The sequence below is a fragment of the Thermobia domestica genome, chromosome 6 (assembly GCF_964235325.1).
Source record: "Thermobia domestica chromosome 6, izTheDome1.hap1.1, whole genome shotgun sequence".
NCBI classification, from domain to species: domain Eukaryota; kingdom Metazoa; phylum Arthropoda; class Insecta; order Zygentoma; family Lepismatidae; genus Thermobia; species Thermobia domestica.
Genome location: NC_137459.1, coordinates 107,426,930 through 107,449,720, shown reverse-complemented (window position 1 = coordinate 107,449,720; position 22,791 = coordinate 107,426,930). Strand labels below are relative to the sequence as shown.

Genomic DNA, 22,791 nt, shown 5'->3' with positions numbered 1-22,791 from the left:
GTTTCAAACCGCAAAATATTATATCCTGAAGAAGCTTTGACATATTACATATTTGGTGTGTAATTAACATATGCACATAAAAAGGTTTTTGATAGTTTGCGCGTATTTACTTTTAGTTAATCCAAGTGTAAATTTTTAAGCCCGACCTCTTAAAGCAGTGAAGGTTGCTAGGTGATCGGCGTTTTATGGGATTTCCCGTGATTCATATACATCTTCTCCAGTCTGACGGGCTATGTATTTATGAACCTTTCTCTCTGATTCCCTTATTTTTATTTTTATTTTATTTATTTATTTATTTTTTATTTTTTTTATTTTATTTTTATTTTATTTTATTTTATTTTTTTTTAGAGTTTGAAAAATCTTCTGTGATTTTTCCCTGCTTTCATTGCTATTACCATGATATTGTGCTAGACCATTTCAAGCTATGTGAATTTCTTAATACGGTCACTAGTTTTTACTATTATTATTATTATTATTATTATTATTTTAAAGTCAAATAACTGCGAAAACTGCTGAACCGATAGTTACCTAATTTCTATACCTATACACAGCAAACCATGCGATGTTAAAGCAACTCCCTGCGGTTACTACTGTGTGTGTGATTTTCATACTCTTGTACGTATGATTGATTATTGATTAACTGTCATTGAGAATTTGTATCACGAAAAAAGTATTGTTACCACATGAATTTTCTAACAACGTGAACATGAGTAGCAATGCTTCCATGTCGTGTTTTTCTTTGTACTAGGAGCATATTGCATATAAGATGGTAACACTGCTACTCATGTATATGTTGTTGGAAAATTTATACGCTAACTTTTTTAAGGATTATAGGAAAATATAATACGTTGTACGTTACTTGGTGTAAAAGCCAAATATACCGCGTAAAGGTTTGCTTATAGCAAAACATAAAAATAGTACAGGTTCACACTGTCAGCTATTAGGTGTTTCTGATATGGGTACAAGAGTATGAAAATAACACAGTACAGTGGTAACCTTCTGGGAGTTGCTTTAACACTACCATTTTCTATTATTATTATTATTATTATTATTTTAGGGGGTAATAGTTACTGATGAGGTACTTAGTGTTACTGAAGATCTGAGGCAGTATCACTTCGAAAAATTTGATTTTGGTGGATTATCGACTGTTCTCTGTTGTTTTCCAAGAAAACGATTTGTTGGGTTTCGGCCTCGAGGAAAACACATTTAAGAGCCGCTTGTAGAGTGGGAGAGGGTTCCGGAAACTTTATCTTGTTTAATAAGTCTATCAAAGAACGTGTGAAGAATTTAGCTTATAGGTCACAAGCGAACGGATATACAATATCTTCAGAATTTAGTTCATTCTAATTGTAATTAAGTTAATTTATTTTAATAAATTCTTATTTTTAAAAAGATATGGATTTAAATTAGATTTGTGGTATCAATATTGCTTCTTTCGTAAACATTTTTCACCACCAACACCCGTAGCCCGCTCTCGTATTTCAAATGTGACATCGCCTATACATTTAAGCATAAATAAATGTGCATTAAATAGGCATAAGGTTGATTGGCAGCATTTGAAAGAATTTTGGAATGTCAAGTATATTTAGGATAAGTAAAGTAATGATTTTCAAAATCATAATTATTTTCAGTTTGAAAACTGACAATCGTATTGTAGCAGGGGTAGTAGTGCAATGATCAAAGATAGTGAACTGATATTTACACAAAATTAAAATAATTAATTAAAAGGTAAGACTTGGAGTGTAAGGACAAATCGGCAAACTAGTAAAGAAGCTCTATCACATTTAGCAGCTAATTCTTTCTGATTTCGTATGCCCATTGGATCCTTGATGTATTTACACTTTTTTCGTAATCTTTTTACCTTATCCTGAAGAGCACAAACTTTTACCCAGAATACATTAACTGAGAAAGAGTGAGTTTATTCCCTGTTTATCTATGATTGGCTTTTATTTGGCTAAACTACGAAGATCTGATTGAGTCCCTTGCAAAAAGCCAAACAAAACAAAAACAAAAAAAAAAAAAAAGTTGGGACAATCAATTAAAGCAATAATCAATGACTATAGATGGTCTTCGAATTTGTTATTATTTTATCCTAGTAATTATCTTAATTACGAATTTTACAGTTTATTTTTGTCCTTTTGACAAAGGACTCGGTAAGACTTCCAAATATCAAGGTGGCTCGTAAAGTTTAAACTGAGTGATAAATACATTACAGTGAACAGTCCGCCACAAACTATTGAGAGTTCGTTGCAAAGATCGTTCATACAGTTCGGAACATGTGTGCCAAGTCTCTTCCCCTAGAGAAAGTAGTTACTTGCGCATCTAGTTCGTCAAGTGAAAAGCCTCTGAACTAGTTTCCAAAGTAGGAAACTTTCTTTCATTTAGTTTAACAGGGATTGCTAATCATATTAGACTTCTAAAGCATGTTATGCATGAGTATCGGAAGTCTTATAGAATGACTTTGTCCGTCCGTCTGTTGACAGGTATCAGAACAAAAACGGTAAGAGATATCGAGATGTGGTTTCTTGCAATCAATTCAGCGTCCCCGAATATGTTCCATGTCCTCCATTAACTGTCCATTCAAACCGGAAGTGATTCAAATTAGTCAGATTATCACCATAGAACGAAAACGGAAGCAGACATCGAGAAGAGTTTTTTTTTTTTTTTTTTTTTTTTTTTTTAGCGATTTAGGGTCTTATCTCGAACACTACCAAAACTGGAAGTGGTTCAAATTTAATATTACTTCCGGTTTCAATACTGATTTCCACAGAGCAAAAACGATAAGAGATGTCAAGATGCAGTTTTTTGTAATGGCTTCAGCTTTTCAAGAGTGGGTTCTATCTTCTCACTATTAAATACGAAAGTGCTTCAAATTAACCGTTTCCAGTTCCAACATTTATCGCCATAAAACAAGAATTGAAATAGGTAGCAACAAGTTATTTTCTGCAATCGATTCAGAATCTCAGGAGTGCTATCACAACCCGCAACACTTTACCAAAACCGGAAGTGGTTGAAATTTACTATTCCGGTTTCAAGTCTGATTTCCACAAAGTAAGAACGGTAAGAGATATCGAGTTGCAGTTTTTTGTAAGCAATTCAGTTTCCAACGAGTAGATTCTGTTTCCTTCTTTAACCATCAATTTAGTTCGAAAATGATTTAAATTAACGTTTTCCAGTTTCGTTTTATCACCATAGAACATAAACAGTAAGGTATAGCAAGTAATGACGTTTTAGTATGGTTTCAACGACTGAGGAGCATGTTCTATCTTTGATCTTATTAATCTATTGCAACCAGTAGTTATAGAATTATTACTTGAAGTTTGAGTACTGAATTCCCATATTTTGGACGTCTACTGTATTTTCACATTGTGAAACGAAACTCTGTTGTTAACTAGTTCGAATCAGTTCAATAAGATAATTCGTTCTCAAACTACAGAGAACTGATATGAACATTAAACCAATAGATGTATGAAGCAATTATTGAACTATAGTATTTCTTGTAGGTGGTGCTGACTCCAATTGAGGTTGCCATTGAAGATATTCAGAAAAAGACAATAGAATTATCACTAGCAACTCAGCAGGAACCTCCGGATCCAAAAATTCTCCAAATGGTGTTGCAAGGATGCATTGGTAATTATTACACTAGTTAACAAATTTAAACTTTTTGTTTGTTACATGAGAAAAATCACCTGATCTTAAAGGAACTTTTTGCGCTGAATTCGAATATGCACTCGGTTTCTCTCCATCACGTACAGTTTTCCCGTAACAGAGGGATTTTCGGGAAATTCCCTCAAAAATTCCCCCTTTTCAGATATTTCATTCCCCTAGCTCCTGTCCCATTACATATAGTAACAGATATTATACCTAAGTATACCCTGATTTATATTTAATAAACCCTAAAAGTTTCGTAAAAATCGCTTTGTTATTTCTAGAGAAATAAATATATTTGTATGTATACTGTGTGCACTGTTTATTGCACCTGATAGTAATGCTTTCAGATCTCCTGAGTTGGGGTAAAAACGATTTGCTTTATTACTACAAACGCAGACATAAAAATGAATATTTACAATAGTCAACAACACACTTGTATTGCTCTCTGTAAATTAGAAACGTGTATAAAAATACAATGTACTTCCAACGTATATTTTTTTAAACGTACAGTATATGTGTATCTTAATACATATATATACAATTCTCCAAGTTTTTTCGTTTTGTTCATGAAATGGTTATCAATATTTGTTATCAAATGTAACAGAATGCAAAAGAACTTCCACTTCCCGAGCCCCCTACCAACTGGGAAGAGATATGGCCAAAAGACTCTGATGATGATCATGACCTTGATGAACCATCGACATCAACATGTACATCCAAGGATCCAACGTTCATCCCTGACTGTGTTCGCGAGCCACATTTCAATGTGAACTTAATGACCTAGTCCGTGATTTGCACCTGACAAAACAAGAGGCGGAACTTCTGGGATCAAGGCTCCAGCAGTGGAACTTATTGGATGCAGAAACGAACATATCAGTGTACAGGAAAAGGCGTGTTCAATTTTCAAGCTATTTCTCAATGCAAGATAATGTGTGCGTATGTACGGATATAAATGGGTTGATGGCGGAGCTAGGAATTCCTTACGTTCCAGAAGAATGGAGGTTATTTATCGACGCGTCAAAGGTCAGCCTTAAAGCTGTCCTTTTACATAATGGAAGTAAAAAACCTTCTATACCACTTGCGCACTCAGTGAAGATTAAAGAATCCTATGACACCATGTCAACTTTGCTAAATCTTATAAATTACAAGGACCATTGTTGGCAAATATGTTGTGATCTCAAGGTAGTTGGTATTTTATTAGGACTGCAGTGCGGTTACACGAAGTACCAATGTTTTTTATGTTTATGGGATAGCCGAGCTGATGACAAACATTATGAAGTGAAGGAATGGGAATCTAGAGTGAATTACGTACCTGGAGAATGCAACGTCAAATATGCTCCTTTGGTAGATCCTAATAAGATATTACTACCGCCACTTCATATCAAGTTAGGACTTATGAAAAACTTTGTCAAAGCCATGGACACATCTGGTGAAGGTTTCAAGTATTTGCGAGATAAGTTCCCTAACCTGAGTGATGCTAAGATTTCAGCGGGAGTGTTTATTGGTCCCCAAATTAGGAAATTAATGCTTGATGATAGCTTTGACAGCAAGTTAAACAGTGCTGAGCTAGCTGCCTGGACAGCATTTAAGTGTGTTGTGCGCAACTTTCTGGGCAATAACAAAGCTGAGAGTTACACAGAAATCGTACAGGACATGATACAGAAATACAAAGAGTTGGGTTGTAGGATGTCTTTAAAAATCCACTTTTTGCACTCCCACCTCAGCTTCTTTCCTGCTAACCTAGGTGCTCTCAGCGACGAACAGGGGGAAAGATTCCACCAAGATATAATGTCAATGGAGAAAAGGTACCAGGGACGATGGGATCCTTCAATGATGGGGGACTATTGTTGGGGTCTTGTTAGAGAATGCAACATTTCTTACAAAAGAAGGAAGTAGTGTACGTTTTTGTAACCCAATGGAAGTTTCATATATTGTGATAGTTTTGATTGTCTTTTCATGACCTTTTGGTACATTTGTATTATTGTTTATTGTAAATTGTCACACTTGTAAATTATATTGTATTATATTTGATATATGTGTTTGTGGTAATAAAGCAAAACGTTTTACCTCAACTTAAGAGATCTGAAAGCATTACTATAAGGTGCAATGAACAGTACACACAGTATACATACAAACATATTTATTTCTCTAGAAAGAATAAAGCGATTATTACGAAACTTGGAGGGTTTGTTAAATATGAATCAAAGTGTACTTAGGTATAATTTCTATGTTAGTATATGCAAAGGGACAAGATCTTGGGTGTAAAATAAACGAAAAGGGAAATTTTTGAGGGATTTTCCCGAAAATCCCTCTGTTACGGGAAAATCGTACGTGATGGAGAAAAACCGAGTGCATATTCGAATTCAGTGCAAAAAGTTCCTTTAAGAACAGGTATTTCCTTTTATGTAACAAAACCTTTGTTAACTAGTGTTATTTTATTTTTTTTTTCTTTATTTTCCCGATAATCTTCCAGTTTTTCCTATCTTTTTTTAAGGGCAGATTATGTTTTAAGTGCAACATACATAGATTTTGTTAAGGGAAAGGCAGACAGGGCTGGTAGTTAAACACATTAAAAATTTATTTACAAGGGACATGTTTCGGTTCGAACGCGAGAATCAACATAAAACTTGGTAGACATATACAACACTAAGTACTGACCGCTACATGGTGAGTCATTCCCGTATAAAACTCGTTTTCCGCCGACAGCGTCATGTATACTTCGAAACACTTACAGTTAGATTCCGCGTTGTATGCGGTGAGTGAAGATCAGTCAGGTGCGTCAGTGGGTGGTAGTAAGCTCCAATTAGTGTTAGGTGTGGTAGTCAATTTGAAAAAAAATTGGTCGGGCTGTTGATGTTGACCCCTTCATGTAGTTGAACTTTTAAAAGGCAAACTAAGGCGCAGATTTAAGAATCAAACATAAGTTGGAGCGGCCATTTGCGACATTTTTGTACAATTTAATTATCAGTGAGTACGAAAACGGATTAGAAGTGATAAACACATCGACACCCGACAGAGATGATAAAGAAAATGGCATGGTGGAGCAAGACATCTATAATAGCAGTACAGAGCGGGAACAAGAAAGCAGTCTTAGCGGGAAGAAAGCAATAGTCAAAATTAATAAGACATAGACCTATCTTCAGCACGAAAACTGAAAAGAACAGATGTTTTATCGCAGTTTACATCGAAGCTTCCTATACGAGTTGTATCCCCCTTCATGACAATCTTTATATATACTCCGGATTTCCTTGTCCGTAAACTGCGATAAAACATCTGTTCTTTTCAGTTTTCATGCTGAAAATACGTCGTATTTGTTTTGACTACTGCCTTGTTCCCGCTCGGGATTTCTGTCTTATTTCCACTCTGAATTGCTATCATAGATGTCTTCCTGTGCCGTGCTATTTTCTTTATCATCTCTGTCGATTGTTGATGTGTGCATCATTTCTAATTCACTTTCATACTCACTGATAATTAAATTGCACAAAAATGTCGCAAATGGACGCTCCAACTGACGTTTGATTCTTAAATCTGCGCCTTGGTTTGTCTTGTAACAATTCAAATACATGAAGGGGGGAGGGGCTAATGCCAACAGCCCGTCCCATTTTTTCCACACTGACTACCACACCTAACACTAATTGGAGCTTATTACCACACACTGATGCACCTGACTGATCTTCACTCAACGCCTATAACGCGGAATCTAACTGCTAGTGTTTCGAAGGATACGTGGCGCTGTTGGCAGAAAACGAGTTTTACACGGGAATGACTCACCATACATATAGTGGTCAGTACTTGGTCCTGTATATGTCTACCAAGTTTTATGTTGATTCTCGCGTTCGAACCGAAATATGTCCCTTGTTAGTTAAACTTATTTACGTTATTAGCTATTAAGGAAATGGCAGAAGAAAAGTTCCCGGAAGAAGACCGCGATTTAAAGATACGGATACAATGAAAATTAGAAATAGTTCATAATCCAATCGAAAGATTGGTGATCCAAGAAGAAACCCTTATTTTTTTTTTTTTTGGGGGGGGGGGTTACTCCGAAAAAAATATAATTAGCGTTGTCAGCCCTTGGTTACCTTAGAAATTCTTTAATACGAGTTTACGAAATTATTAAATAAATATGTGATTCAAGAATCTTGTTTTTGGTGGTTTGATCAACAATAAACAAACAAATGTGACAGTAATGCACATAGGATTATAGTTTTAGTCGATTTAAGATAATTGAAGTATTTTTAAGTGACATCGTTATGAAAGTGATCTTTTTAAACATTATTACTAATAGATAAATGGTATGATTTACTGGCAATTTGGATTTTTTGTTCACGTGAATTCTTAGTAAAGGCAATTAAATTAGCAATTATATTTACTGATTGTTAAAATATATATTTCAGGAACAACTGTAAATCAAGGTCCCATGGAGGTAGCTGTAGTGTTCTTGTCGGATCTGATTGATGGTCAGAAGACTCCAACGAAGCTTCAGAACAAATTGCGACTATGTTTCAAGGATTTCTCCAAGAAGTAAGTCTGATATCGAACAAAACATCAGCTCACCATGGGTAATCGTCAGCAAAATTATCTAGCTTCTCCCTCACGTGTTTCTTTTACTAATTTCAGTGCATTTCTCTGTAATTTATGTAGAGAAATACATGTTTCTTTGATACAAAGATAGAAAAATCAAGCCAATTCATTCATTAACGAGTGTACTGTAATTGTTTGCTTGTTTCTTAAGTGCTCTTAGTAACTGTGTACTGTGGACAATCATTTTACATACTGTTTGCTTCTCTATACTCTGTAATATGTTAAGTTTTCTCTTCGTGCTGATTTATGCGTATGGCTGAAGTGTATAGTATTACAATGGAACATGAGTTGAACGAGCAATGTAGAAAACAAAGCAGTACTACTCTGTACAAAGTATAATAGCTAAAATGTACAAGAATTGACAGATGGTAGCTTCTTTTCTTTTCTTTTTTTTCCCCCCAAAAAATTTTAGTATTATCTAGGTAAAGGTAATTAAAAAAAATCTGTATACATGGTCAGTCGTAATTCCCTCCATGGTTTCACAAATCGGTTCATAGTCACCAAGATAGGTATAGGAAAAAATACTGTACCAATAGACATGAAAACTGAACAAGTTTCGTACTTAATTCATGAATGTTCCATACTTATGATAGAGAGACGTCAATTCTATAATCCAGTTTCTGTAGAGAGACGTCAATTCTGTATCCAGTTTCTGTAGAGAGACGTCAATTCTGTAATCCAGTTTCTGTCACACAAATTCCGATATGGTGAGATCGATAGTAACCCTTGCATCCATAATTGTAGCCGAAGCTTTGTTAAATCATATATCAAATGTGAAACACGAATATGATCTTTAACGTAAGCTTAAAGAAAGAAAACGATCACACAGTGTGGTATCTAGTGGTGAACTGGGAGGCCAGGAAATAGAAGTATGAAGAGTAGGGTGGTTCGAAAAAAAATCATTTTTCTATTTCCGGAACGCTATAGTGCGCAAAAGTTGCCATTGGTATAGACAAGAAAAAACCTAAAAATAATTTTTTTTATTTACATATCTTCCGGTCCCTCATCGCCGTTGAAATTTAAAAAATCCGGTAAAAACAATAAATTTTTAATATTTTTCTAAAACGACTAAAGAATATAGGACGACGACCCTATATGGCCTAATAGTTTCTTCAAGTATGTAGAAACAACTTTAAAATAAATAAACTATATTTATATAGTATCTTCTGGTCACACATCGCTGTCAAAAATTTGCAAAATTTGCGAATTTTGAAAACAATGAGAGTTTAACATGTTTTCTTTTCTTAAGTAAGGTAAGGATGCTACTCATCACGAGAGGATGGATGCACTTCGAGTTCCACTATCCAACCAGCCATCTAATGATTAGGGTGTATTATTTACAATTATACAAATTTATAATTTTAAATAATTCGTCCCTTACAAATTTCCATTTTCCCCTTTATTTTTGTCCATTACCAATAATTTTAAACTCTGATTTATGCGCGGGCAGCGGGGGCTCAGTGATTAATCATTCACTTTTGGTGCATGGGGACCTTGGTTCTATCTCAGCTCACGCCAAGTGAGCTTTGTGGTGGACAAACACTGTGTGCGTGGGTTTTCTCGGGACTCTCCCGTTTCCTCCCAATTTCTTCATTCCATCATTTCATTCATTCCTCATTATCATCATCTACTTTAGCCTAGCCAACATAACCGTGGGACGTAAAACTTTAAGATTTCATTTTTTCTGATTTTTGCGAAAATGTAGGAGGGTGATCTTGACAATAGTGTAGCTCTGATGAAGCCGTCTCTAGCACTCTATCCATACACAATACCAGTTATTAAATTTGTACCTATCAATGGTATGATTCCTGAAGTAAACAGGCAGATACTCAGCAAAGACCAGCTGTATTTACTAAACATATCAAAAGTCATCCAGTTAAGACACTGCTCTAAAGACTTTTCAGTTCGTGACTCTCGCCCTTTGCCACATTCAACATGGCTCACTACAGCTAATAGAGTTCTGCGGCTGTGCATTACTGTGGAAAGTCCTTCAGATAATGAGACAAGTTGTCACCTTTATCTTAGTCATAAATGCCTATGTAGTTTGAACATTAAGTTGAGCAAGAATTTGACCGAGGGTCCACAACATCTTTACAAGACCGTTCAGAAAACGCAGTATTTTGCCAGAAGAGCTTAAATAAGTTGTAGACTCCGTTATAGAACAGAATGCTTACTTTGCTCATCCCGAACATTTTGTTTTGGCAATGGTCATTGATGACAGAAACCACATTCGAGAGCTTAGGTACAGACGACTTTTGAAGGCAAGGAAAGCAGCTTTTGAAAGTGATCCTATTAGACATTTTATGCCACCAAATCTGGACTTTGGAACTAAAGATTATACCGAAATAATACACTGGTATACTTGTAATCTTACATCTTCTCCTTTGTTAAGAGCATTGACTAATGACGAAATAAGACAATTTATAAGCAGACACTAAGCCAGTTATGAATTTCAAGCAATATGCTGCCGAAAGATGCGTTAACCTTCGACGAAAGAGTTTGTGGACACAGTGCTACAGACGGTCTCGTCAGAGCTACATTATTGTCAAGATCATCCATGCCTACATTTTCGCATAAATCAGAAAAAAATAAATCTATGTTTTACGTCCCACGTTATGCCGGCTAGGCTGAAGGAGACGATGATAATAAGAAATGAATGAAATCTTAAAGAAAGGAAAAGAAAACATGTTAAACTCTCACATTTTCAAAATTCGCAAATTTTGCAAATTTTTGACAGCGATGCGCGACCAGAAGATACTATGTAAATATAGTTTATTTACTTTAAAGTTGTTTTTACTTTCTTGAAGAACCTTTAGGCTATATAGGGTCATCATCCTGTATTATTTAGTAGTTTTAGAAAAATATTGAAAATTTATTGTTTTTACTGGATTTTTAAAATTTCAACCGGGATGCGGGACCGGAAGATATGTAAATAAAAAAAAAATATTTTTGGGTTTATTCTTGTCTATACCAATGGCAACTATTGTGCACTATAGCGTTCCGGAAATAGAAAAATGATTTTTTTTCGAACCACCTTAATGAAGAGCGTCTAGAGACCAGGAAATAGAAATATGAAGAGCGTCTAATCCAGTTGATAAGAAGAGTACAGAAAGTTGTTCCTTTTATGTCTGCTTGATTTTCAAATTGTACTTATCCTATGACAAGCCCTGCCGCCGCCACCAATTGTGTTACGTTTTCCGTTTGTCCATGTGGATCCGTACCTGATTTTTGTTAACTGTGTATAAACGAGGGATGTCTTTCTAATAGGTTGGAGTCATAATGGGTTGCTTGAAGTAGGCAACATTTGCCTTCATATTTTTGTCCACTTTACGTCCTCCAACTTCCCCTACTAACCGTATCCGGCAACAATCACAACTCTCTGTGAGCAACTTTTATCTGTGTTGGCGGTAAAGCTAGGTACGACCCTTATCAATTGCCCGAATTATACCATTACATGTAAGATAAATGTAATCCTCGTCTCATGTGGCAGTCGTCTTTGATTTTGAACCCCACTCCTACCCAAAAGTATTTCTGCAGTTTCCACAATTTGTCTTATGTTCAGCAATCTTGCACCTGGGTAGGTTGTAACTGACAGTGGACTGCGTGAGGTTTAATCTCTGGGCCATGTTACGTTGATGTGATGGTTTCTCCTGGCCTGTTAGTCGATGAATGCCACGAAGAAACTCAGGCAACACTTTCAGTGATAACCTCAAACGGGCCCTTTTTGTTATCGAATTCTTATATATGGGCGGCATTTGTGTTTACCGTGGAATCCGAACCACATGAGCTCCCACCGGGAATCAAACCCGGGTCTCCCAAGCCAAAGGCGCGTACGCTAACCGCTTAACCACGAAGTAGCTCTGTTTGCCAATGTTCTAACATAGATAAGTAGCTAATATCAGTAACAGTTACATGTATAAATGCGCATATTGTATCTATTAAGGATATTAGAAATGTGAGAGTTGAGGAAAATAAGTTTGATTTGTCACAAAACATCAAATTATTGACAAACTCATCATTCTTCATCTTTGCTGGGAATTTTACACAGATTGAAAGCGGACATTTTGAACTTCCTGAGTAGGTTCCATTGCGGTTTAAGTACAATGTTCTGTGTAGATTACACATACAGTTACCTGAGACATTTGCATTCTCGGCTTGCCCATCAAGTTGATTTCGTAGGATTCCTAGTAAACGATTCTCTCACGCGGTGGCCCTTGGTTGCTTGGTCGTTTTGTGACACACAAACATTAAGTCTTCTTGATTTTATCCTTTCATGAGTCTTGTATGATACTGTGTAACAAAAAAACGCACACTGAACCATTACAATAGACTTAGTTTGAACCAGTTTCAAGAAATGCAATGCTTTCTTATCTCCTCAAAATATTATATTTACACGTTGCCCTCTAGAAAGAAAGAAAGAAAAAAGAGAGGGGAGGGGGGAACCAGACGTCATAGCGTGTACTACTAAAAAAGTTTCTTTCTCTCTCTCTCTCTCGGCAGAGGTTTCTTTATTGTATCCGTTTTATTTCTGCACCGTTGATTTCTGTAACCCCGGAGGAAAGTATGAATTGCTTTGTACATAACATAACGCTGTTTCGAGATAATTATAAAACTATTTTGTTTTCTTCAGGTGTGCTGATGCATTACGCAAAAACAAAAATCTTATTGGAGCAGATCAGCGTGACTATCAACGAGAATTGGAAAGAAATTACCATAGATTTCAAGAACGCCTGTTGCCCTTAGTAACGTTAAATGCAAGTGTGGTGCATATGCCACGAAGTCGAAGGTAAAAATTGTTATCCTAGATAAGAATCAATTCCATTCTTTTAGGGTTTATATATTACGTATATTGATTTTTTTTTCTTTCTTACCCTTTACTCTATATTAATGTATTCCGTACATTATATAGTGTGTGATTAAGTAACAAATTCAAATGGATATGCTGTCTGTATGTCAAAGGTAATAAAATTTAACTATTCGTAGAAAATGAACACTTTTATATCGTACATGTTATTATTTTTAATTAAACGTCATTTAGGGTCTGTTACGTATTCACTATCACAGCATCTTATTTTATTTTATTTTTATTTATTTTTTTAACTTATGATGAAATATTCTAGAAAAGTGTTGAGAGTTGGGTTAGCTATTGAGTAATTGAACTTTTTTTTTTAAAAACTTACATATTATAAATCATCATTGGATGTACTAGATTTTTCAGACATATTTAAACTTTTCTTCCTTACTAACTACCACCTGGTGCCGTTAGACTTGAAAAAAAAAAATCCTTAAGACGTGTCTTCTTTCTTGCACATGCATCTTGAACAGTAAGATTAAAAGATATATAAAATTCGTCTTTGTTTGCTCTCTTTTTTTCCTGATTTCATTTCATTTATTAATTTATTACTAACTGTTAGTCCTTTTCTCTCTTCTAATGCAAAATACACTTGCTGCTCTTAAAAGTCCTTTCTTTTTCTAGTAAAGAAAAAAGCGCTCTCTGCGCACAACTTTAATTCGCTCAAATTATTAAGGCTTGTAAAGAAAGCAACTTAACTTGAAGGTAATAAGCGATGAATATTTCTTAAGAATGCCTCTATATATCAGTATGTGCTGAATAAGACTTCGTGATCAGCTTGAAAATAGGGTTGTGAGGGTAACGGGACCGATCTTCCCTGAGAAAATGATTCCAGGCACGTCACTTCAAGATTTTTTAATAACGATACTAAAACCAGTTTTCCAATTATTCTTTTAAAAAAAAATCGATTCTGTTCCTGAAACTGAAGTCGATGTTGAAGTGAAATATGTTTTGTAACAAAACCACTGTAGGTGGTTCCCTAGAGTTATCATTTCACAGTTGGTCAACATTTTTGCGAGTGATGATGTGAGAATATATTTTGGTTCTCTTGTGGAAACACACCAAATTATGGTCTTCGGCCTTGTGAATGGAACCAATATGTCGAAATATATTTCGGTTTCCTTTACAAATCACACCAAATTAAAACTCTTATTTAAGTTCCGGGACCGGAATCCAAAGAATTTTCAGTTCAATTACCATTAACAACCCAAGCTGAGATTTTTAATAGTTCAGTCATGTAATGAACAGGTCTCAGTTCTGCATACTTTCAATTATTATTATTATTATTCAGAGCTTTTATTATTTTCTTCCGTTATCCAAAGTCAATTAATAGTGCACTTTAGTTTTGTTTTATGTTAAAATTTAGCGAACTGGGGGTGAAAGTGACGAGAATTCTTTCGTAACATGGGAGGAAAGTATAGCAAAGTAGTGTTGTTGCACAAGAAAAGTTCTACAAACAATGAATTATGATTTTTTAAGCAGTCAAGCACATATGTACAGTCAAGAACATAATTTCATTAATATTTTATGTATCTCTTATTTTCCTCTAACTTCGGAAGTAATTCATGGAATGGCTTTTATTTATTTGTTTGTTTTTAATATATGAAGAACGTTGTTCTCAGTAATTTACCTCAGTCAAATTCGAAGTTGAAACCAAGAGCTGCTAATGCACTTATGAACTCGATTGTACAGTCATCGACAAAAGAAAATAGCATATTTCGTATGTAGATTACATTTGAAATATGCTATTACTTCCGTCGATGATTGCACAAGAAAGAATGAGAACCGTGTTCCATATATTTTTTTCCTGTTGTGTCATTTATGTACGGTGCTATTGAATTACAATACATATTGTTCAATTAAGTTGTGCATTAAAGTATTAAAATAAAACGTCTTTATCTTTTCAGCCACGGTAAAGAAAGTTCCCAAGGATTATCAGAACTAAGATAAATGTGCCTTCAGTAAAATCTCCATATGTTTGGAATTGTAGAAAATGTAAATATGAGATATACTTGTATGAAGCATTGTTAAATGCTTCATCAACAAGTTGATTACTTACAATTAGAAAAAAATAATTTTATTCTGAAATTTTATACGGTTTTATACGTGAATATGCACACAATATATGTTATTTCATAATTAATACTGGATTTTCTTAAAGTTAGCTTTTCTAAAGGTATGCTCTTTTTCATAAAAATGAATGGCATTTAAACAGCAAGTGTTTAGATTGTAAAATGTTTGCTTGGCACTTTGAATAATCATATAACAAGATTGCGCCTTAAAAGCTAGGAAAAGGCAATATCTAATTTATGTAAGATTCGGTCAGAGTGGCGACCGAGTGAAATGAAAATTATGTACAGGCAGCGGACAATTTTACGATCTAGAAATCAATTTTGATATTCTCCAGCAAATTGGCAGTCGAATGCTGAGGAGGTACAAAATAAAATTTACAGAAATCACGTGTTACTTAAAGATGGTTGTATAATCGGACTGTTATTTCTTCGGTTGATAGCCAAACATTTGTGTAAAACTGTTACCAAGTCGTTCGGGCTACCGTAATCACGTGCTTTCTCTGAATATTTATATAAAAATACAATAGAGCTTTGGTACGCAGTTGGTAAAGCGTCTACTTCCCAAGTGGACGATCCGAGTTCGATCCTCGTTAGGGGCGTTAAATTTGCTCGTTCGAACCTCCTTCCAATAGTACTCTGAGTCCTACCCAAGCTCTTTAAGATGTGAACCTGGGCGCAAACTATGAAAGTAAAGAATGTCTGGGCGTGAGAGGAATGCATCACAATCCATGAGTGTGGAAGTCAAGAAAGTGTGCAGCTTTTACCTTGAGCCTTCATGACCTGTTCAGTTCAGTTGATTTTAGTTTAGTGTCACTTTCAGCAGCGAGGCTATGTGAGACGTGGACCTACTGATTAACGTGGAATCGGTACCACATGAGCTCCCGCCGGGAATCGAATGACCTGTTCAGAGTCGGGGCCTACCTTTACTTTATATATACATATTTCTTACTATCTTGTGCTGTGATTATATGTTTGTTTTTAATTTTTGATTGACAAGACTGAGAAAGCAGAATTTTGTCCATTATACTGTGTGGATGGGAATGTTGGGCATTTAAGTCAAACTGGTGAATGGAGAAAATTCCATAACGCTGAATTCCACTATATGTAAATCACCGCATATATTGCGGGCATAGAATTTCAATAATAAATCGTGAAAAAGATGTAGACCTTTGTGTAGGCAAAGAAGGTAGGGGAATAATAAAAACAACAGTGTTCTAAAAAAGTGAGTAATAACAGTACTGATTGGATTTGATTGTCACAGGATAGAACACACATGTTTCTACGACGATAAACGTTTGGAATTTGCAAGCTATTGAGTGAACTAGTAACCATTCTATATGCTTCGTACTGTTATCTCGTGAATAAACCTTTGAATTACAGAATTTTGTTTTATAGATCGTATTGAGGCTTGAAAATACTTCATAATTTGTTTCGTAATAAATTGATTTTAATATTTATCGTAAGTAAGTTGTGGAATCCTCATAGCCCCATGCTTAAAGCACACGCTTTCGGTGTTCGTACTTGTAAGTTTAAACCGTGTTAGTAATACAACCCTCGAACCTGCTGTTATACAACAACGTAAAGCAGAATCCAATTCTTCATTGCCTAGATTGTGAGAAACAGCTCGCCAATAGTAATAATTTTCCACCAGGCAAAAGAATACTTGTTTAGAAAAAAAATCATGAAATAATAGAAATCACACAAAGCAGATTAAGCTGTCAAATTCATTGATTTGAGCTTCCTCGTGGTTTTATGGAGACCCAGGATCGATTTCAATAGGAACTCAAATACTGATTATATGAAGTTTCGGTCTCATGTTAGGCTGTATGCCCACGTTTCGTGTAGCCTTGGTGATGAAAAGGGATGCTAAACTCCAAACCAACCAACCAACTTCATTGGTTTTCTATTGCAGCAGCGCCTAGTTTCTAGTACATCGTATTGTTGAAAGCACGAACACTCATTGTACCTAAAACAATGGAGAGAAAACAAGGGGGAAGTCCATGCATTATTGCTCGTGAAGCTGTGAAGGGCAGACACAGAACTTTCATAATATAAACATAATAGAAATAACTACTATACATATAAAACTACTATACCTTGTTCCGTCATAATTAGCTTAAAATCTCATAAGCTTATATTTTATGGTATAGTACATCTCCCATTTACCCCCTTAGTATTCGATCGTCACTTTGATTGAGGAGTGTCAAAGCTAAACAATTTGGATATTATAATGGTTACAAGAATTGGATCGCCAAATTTTACGCCACTGTTTTGTTCTGGAACAAATGTACATGACGTAGTGTTCGTTCGTAATTTTTCAATGTTGACGCATGAAATTGCTTCCAGTTTTGTATAGTCAGTTCAAAAAGCACCTTTGTCTTGGAATCTATTTTGTATCAATAACTTCTCGCCAATTTGAACAACGTTTCTTGTAGGTTGCAGAGAACATAATGTTCTTGAAGATAAATAAAACTATTTTGATTTATTGCTTATTTATGATGTAGGAAATAAGGACGTATTAAAGAGCAAGAGAGATCCATATTATGAACTGATTGTACACAGAAGCTAGCAGTGTTTCATAAAAGTATGTTATGTAAACGCATGTTTTAAGTAGATGTTTGTAAATTGTTTTATATTATATGTTTGTGTTTTTTTAAAGGTAACTAATAGCCATTTTACTGTTTATGGAAACGTGATATTTGTCTTTTTGCATTGTTGTAAACTTATGCTAATTTTTGTCTAAGTTTTTAAAATATTGTATCATTTAAATATTTATTCTTCGACAGAGATTAAGTACAACTTCACATAGGAGAGTTATAGCAAAACAGTAGGTGTAATTTTATTTTCAGTTGCTAAGGACGAAAGTATTTCCACTTCCGAATGGGTGTTTGTTGTCATATGTGCAGTTGAGTCTTGAAACGTCAAGATGGAAAGCTTGAATTTCTGAATCAAAAGGTTTCTGTAAATTTAATTTGTCAGATTAAATGCAGTGTTGTCAGGCAGGTGGATTTACCCCATGAAACGAATGTTTTGATATGTAACATTTGAATGCAAAATTTTGTACAAAATTGGGAATCAGCATAATTTTCCCTGACAATCTCTCCCCCTTTTCGTTACTTACGCGCAACATTCGTACAAATATAACGCTGATCTTCAGCTCAGCGTAGCGGTGAGCTAGCCAGCAGTTTGCTTTCTGACCATTGATATATTTTCACCTGAGTAGAGTTCTTATGTTTTTAGGGAAAAAAGGACACTTGATTTGGATAATTCATTCACAGTACGTAGTATAATGAAGTTTTTATTTTTTTTTTTTTTTTTTTTTTTAGTGAGAACACATTCTTTTCGGCATTTTGAACGGACATGAAATAATAAACTAATATTGGTTTATGGTAGATCAGTATCAAATAAATTACTTACCTTGTAGGATAATAACACTAGGCTTGTAGCAAAACAGTATTGTTAATAAGTCATAGCTAATATGACGATAGCTATCGATTTCTTGGCAATTTCATGTTCTAATTTAAGAATGAAAATCTTAAACACAAATCTACAAATTACGGTACAATTCTACGTTCCGAAGACTTTCGTGGGAACACAACCTCGGAATAAGGGACGTATACGATCCCTATTCCTAAGGTTACTCAGCCTCTCAAATTACATGAACTATACCAGAATTTCTGTTGTGCTTTGATAAGTTAATGTCTGTATTAATGAATAACTTTGGTGGCTGAATTGGATATTATACAAGTTAAGGTAACAACTAAAGAGGGTGAGTACTGACCTCAGACTAAATAGACCTGGCTGGACAGAAAGTGGACTGGGTGGCGTAACGTTGGCGTACCGACAAGGTACATCACAGATCTGGGTTCGATTTTCGGTTCAGTTATGGATTTTTCACTTTTCCAATTTTATTTATACTAGTATTTGATTGTCCATTTATCACAACGTTTTTACATTTAAGACGCATGAAGAAATTAATTTTTGTAAAAACATTCATGTTGAAGGACCATAGTATTTGGTATAATAAAAACTTTCTATTGGAATACATCATTGACAGAATGCAGAAAGTTGTGATGTTTTCCATTAATACATTTTTACTTTTTTTTTTTTTTTTTTTGTTTGTTTGTTTGTAAATGTTTATTCGTATACATTGAAGGTAAATAGCCTTTGTTGCACTGAGACGTTTACTGTATTTATTTGTTTATTATTTATTTTTTTAACTGACAAAGAACCTTTCAGTACACAGTTCGTTTTGACAGGAACTGGAGGTTTCGCTAACTGACACACTGGTCAGATGTTTGTACTCAAAACACTTTCATTCATATAGCCAGATAAAAAGTATTTATTTACTTCATTAATGTTAACAATGTTAGTATTACAAGTATCTGAATTTCGTTCATTTTGTACTAAATTCACTAGTACTTTTTAATGGAGATATATGCATTTTATAAGAGGAGAATTGTTATTTAGATGACATACATTCATCTGATTTTTGTCTAAAGTGTCTCAGTAAATCTCTGTTAATCTAAGCTATTGAGGCAGTCAAACTGTTTGATGTAGTTAAATAAAAATTGAACGCACAAACGTATGTTCTAAAATGGGAATTATGTTCCATAATAAAACGATTCTGAGGAAATAGAAAAAAAAAAAAAAAAATGAAGTAGTGTGTGCACTGTGCATTCGAATCGGGAAGTTAGACAATATAGTTACTGTATCTGATAAGCGTGGATTACTTCCAATGTTAAGAGCTGGGGATCCGATCCCTCCTAATAGTGTTTTTTGTAAACACTATTTAGTTGTTACTATTTGATAGATCAACTGCAGTATTTGTGATTTTCCCGCAGTATTCATTTATAACCAAAGGAGCTACAAGGAGTCTGATAGCACGGCAATCAGCCCCCCTCCCCAAAAAATCTGTTTATTATAGGCTATACCAAATAATATGCTTTGTTATAGTTACATTGCATAATATGAGTTTCTTCTTATTTTTATGGATCTGTATAATTAATTCTAATTTATGTTTCCGTCAGATTGAAAATGGTTGCAGTTTCTCAGTACATATTTATAAGAAAAAAAATTGTAAAGAATATAATTTATTGTATAGTGCCAGTCATTTTTTTACATGTTTTAGTATCAATAAATAAATAAATTGGCTTTTAATCATTGTTTTCTTCCGTAAGTAATGATCACTTTCTTCTGACAATGTTTACTTAGCTAACGAAACAAAAGAAAAATTAATATGGTTTACTTGAAGGCTGGTGCCCATAGATTCAATGTTGGTGTGGTCAACGCGTTTAGATCCTTTTTGAAGTTAGTAATACTCAATAACTCATACTTTCTCTAGCTCAGGGTGTTCTTTTAACTAGACTCTTTACTTCCCATTTTGTTCTTCGTAAAATATGTGATACATTCTGTTATCTTTCAGTCTCAGGTATTCTACTTAAAGTAAAATCATCCTTCATGTATAGAAGCCATATTTCTTTTCTGCACTGATCTTACCTTTACCTTTACTTGGAGTTGAACATGGCATTATTGCTACTAAAGTGCTAAGACTTAATAATTCTACATAAGTTCTGCTGAGCAGACAATTTACTTTTTATCTTCTGCAGAACATACTGTAGAGGACTTGATGGGTAACGTAATTGAAGACAAAGGCTAAAATCATCGTGAATTACCAGGCTTATGGTAATTTGTAGTAATTTCCAAATACACGTATTAAGGAACACGATAATTACGCAGTTATTGATATAATAAAAAAATAACGTCTTAAGGTTACAGAACTGTCTCAACAATACATTGCTAAAGAAATTGATCTGAAGAATAGGAATTACTGCCTTCAAAAACATCGTAGTTTGTTGTAATGGCGCTCCTATGCAAGATATACTCACATCATGTGCCTTCAGTAGGGGTATTGATAATCTTTAAAGATATTCGCGAACCGACGCTACAGGGAAAAAAGGAGCGTTTTTTGTTGTTATTCTTGTTTTAGTATCCACTTTCAGCACCAAGGCTATATAAGACGTAGACTTTAGTTTAAAGTGGAATCTGAACTGTATCACACCAGAGCTAAGGTAAATTAAACTGCGATTACATGTTACTCTTGTGGAGGGTAGGGAACCTCCTTGAGCAGCTAATGTCCCAGTGCAGCCCCTCTCACTTTTTTTTCGCCACTCTCCACATTTCAAAATTTTATGGAAGAAAGCGTACTTAGCTGCATACAGAGAGTATCTTTAGCTAGTGTTCCTGCTGAAACAAGAGCGACGCCAGATATTTGAAAGAAAGTAATTGGAGAAAATTGCATGTTTTTTTTTTTTTCATAACATACCGTATTATATCTTCCGTTCTACAGCTTGTTTAAAACATCTTTATAATTCAGTTTGAAATAGACGGAGTTTGATTTATTAGTATTTATATATGACCAGTCTGGAATGGTTTATGTGCGGAAATGACGGGGCGCATCATCACAAAAACATTTCGAATAATTCTTATATTTTTCTTAACTTAAAGCGTCGACCTAAAAAAAAGTTTCTCTCTCTTCATTCTTGCACATAAGGATGGTAGGTTTGAAGGGAGGAAAATATTATCCGCTGTAACACTTTTAGATATTAGCTACTTTGCACTGAGACCAGATTATTATCTATTAATGCGCTTTCGCACTGGGACTCCAGCCCGGGTTGACCCAAACACTTTCGTCAGTGCTAAGTCGTGCTGAATCATACCGTGTTTGGCCCATGTGTGTGGGTGCTAACCCTTGCCGGAATTATTATTAGGAATGCTTCCAGTGGAATCGATACGATTGCGAATTCAATTGTGAAATGTATACCACAGCATCTGAAAATTTTCGAATGTGAAATAAATCAATGTCTGTTTTTGAAAAAAAATTATCATAAAGTGTTAGGCTTGAAAAATCTTATTTTAATTTTTTGAGAGCGAGATAACAACATACTTACAGTTGTCACGTAACTAGACAATTAATTTATGTGTAGGTTTACAATAGATCGTCAAATTGAAAATAAAATACTTACCTTTTCTTGCTTTCAATAATTACCTTTAAAACGTTCTACAGTGTTTTTTCCTGGCGTATGTCAAATATTGCGCACAAGAACACTCTTTAACCTGTATTTTTCTTCCTTAAATCGATTACCTAATACATTGTAGACTTTATTTTAGTACAGCATGCCGAAATGATTAGGTACAGATTGATAATATGTGTACAAACTAATATGCCATAAAAATGATTAATCTTACAAAAACCTTCAACCAATTGTATGATTGCATCTATTCCCCATCAGGACAGAGCAAAGTTGTTGGACAAACTCAGTATCGCAAGAGTACGGAGAACCCACAGAAATATAAGGAAAAACAATTACTCATGCAAAGAAAGAAAAAGAGGAACTAATCTGAGCTAGAATATAACTACAAGCAAAAATTATGTCTATTCCGCATCAGGGAAGTCACAAAGCTGTTGAGCTCGTGTTGTACTGTATAGGTGCGTCCGTAAAGAGAAGACTATAATCCGCGGGGTATATATATATATATATATATATATATATATATATATATATATATATATATATATATATATAGCGATTATTATTCATGCAAACAAACGCACCAATCTGTATTGTGGCTTGC

The 22,791-nt window shown here is 34.7% G+C and overlaps 1 protein-coding gene across 8 annotated transcripts in view; it reads left to right on the top strand.

Moving 5' to 3' along the window:
• The window catches only part of Zir (dedicator of cytokinesis), a 143,622-nt gene extending 123,306 nt beyond the window's left edge, over positions 1-20,316 (top strand). For all 8 annotated transcript variants that reach the window (XM_081761949.1, XM_081761942.1, XM_081761946.1 and 5 more), the window contains 4 exons: positions 3,504-3,630; positions 8,046-8,172; positions 12,863-13,018; positions 14,992-20,316. In XM_081761949.1, coding sequence (XP_081618075.1) covers positions 3,504-3,630; positions 8,046-8,172; positions 12,863-13,018; positions 14,992-15,034 — 453 coding nt within the window. In that variant the 3' untranslated portion in view covers positions 15,035-20,316. The remainder of the gene's footprint in view (positions 1-3,503; positions 3,631-8,045; positions 8,173-12,862; positions 13,019-14,991) is intronic.
• The last annotated feature ends 2,475 nt before the right edge of the window (positions 20,317-22,791 follow it).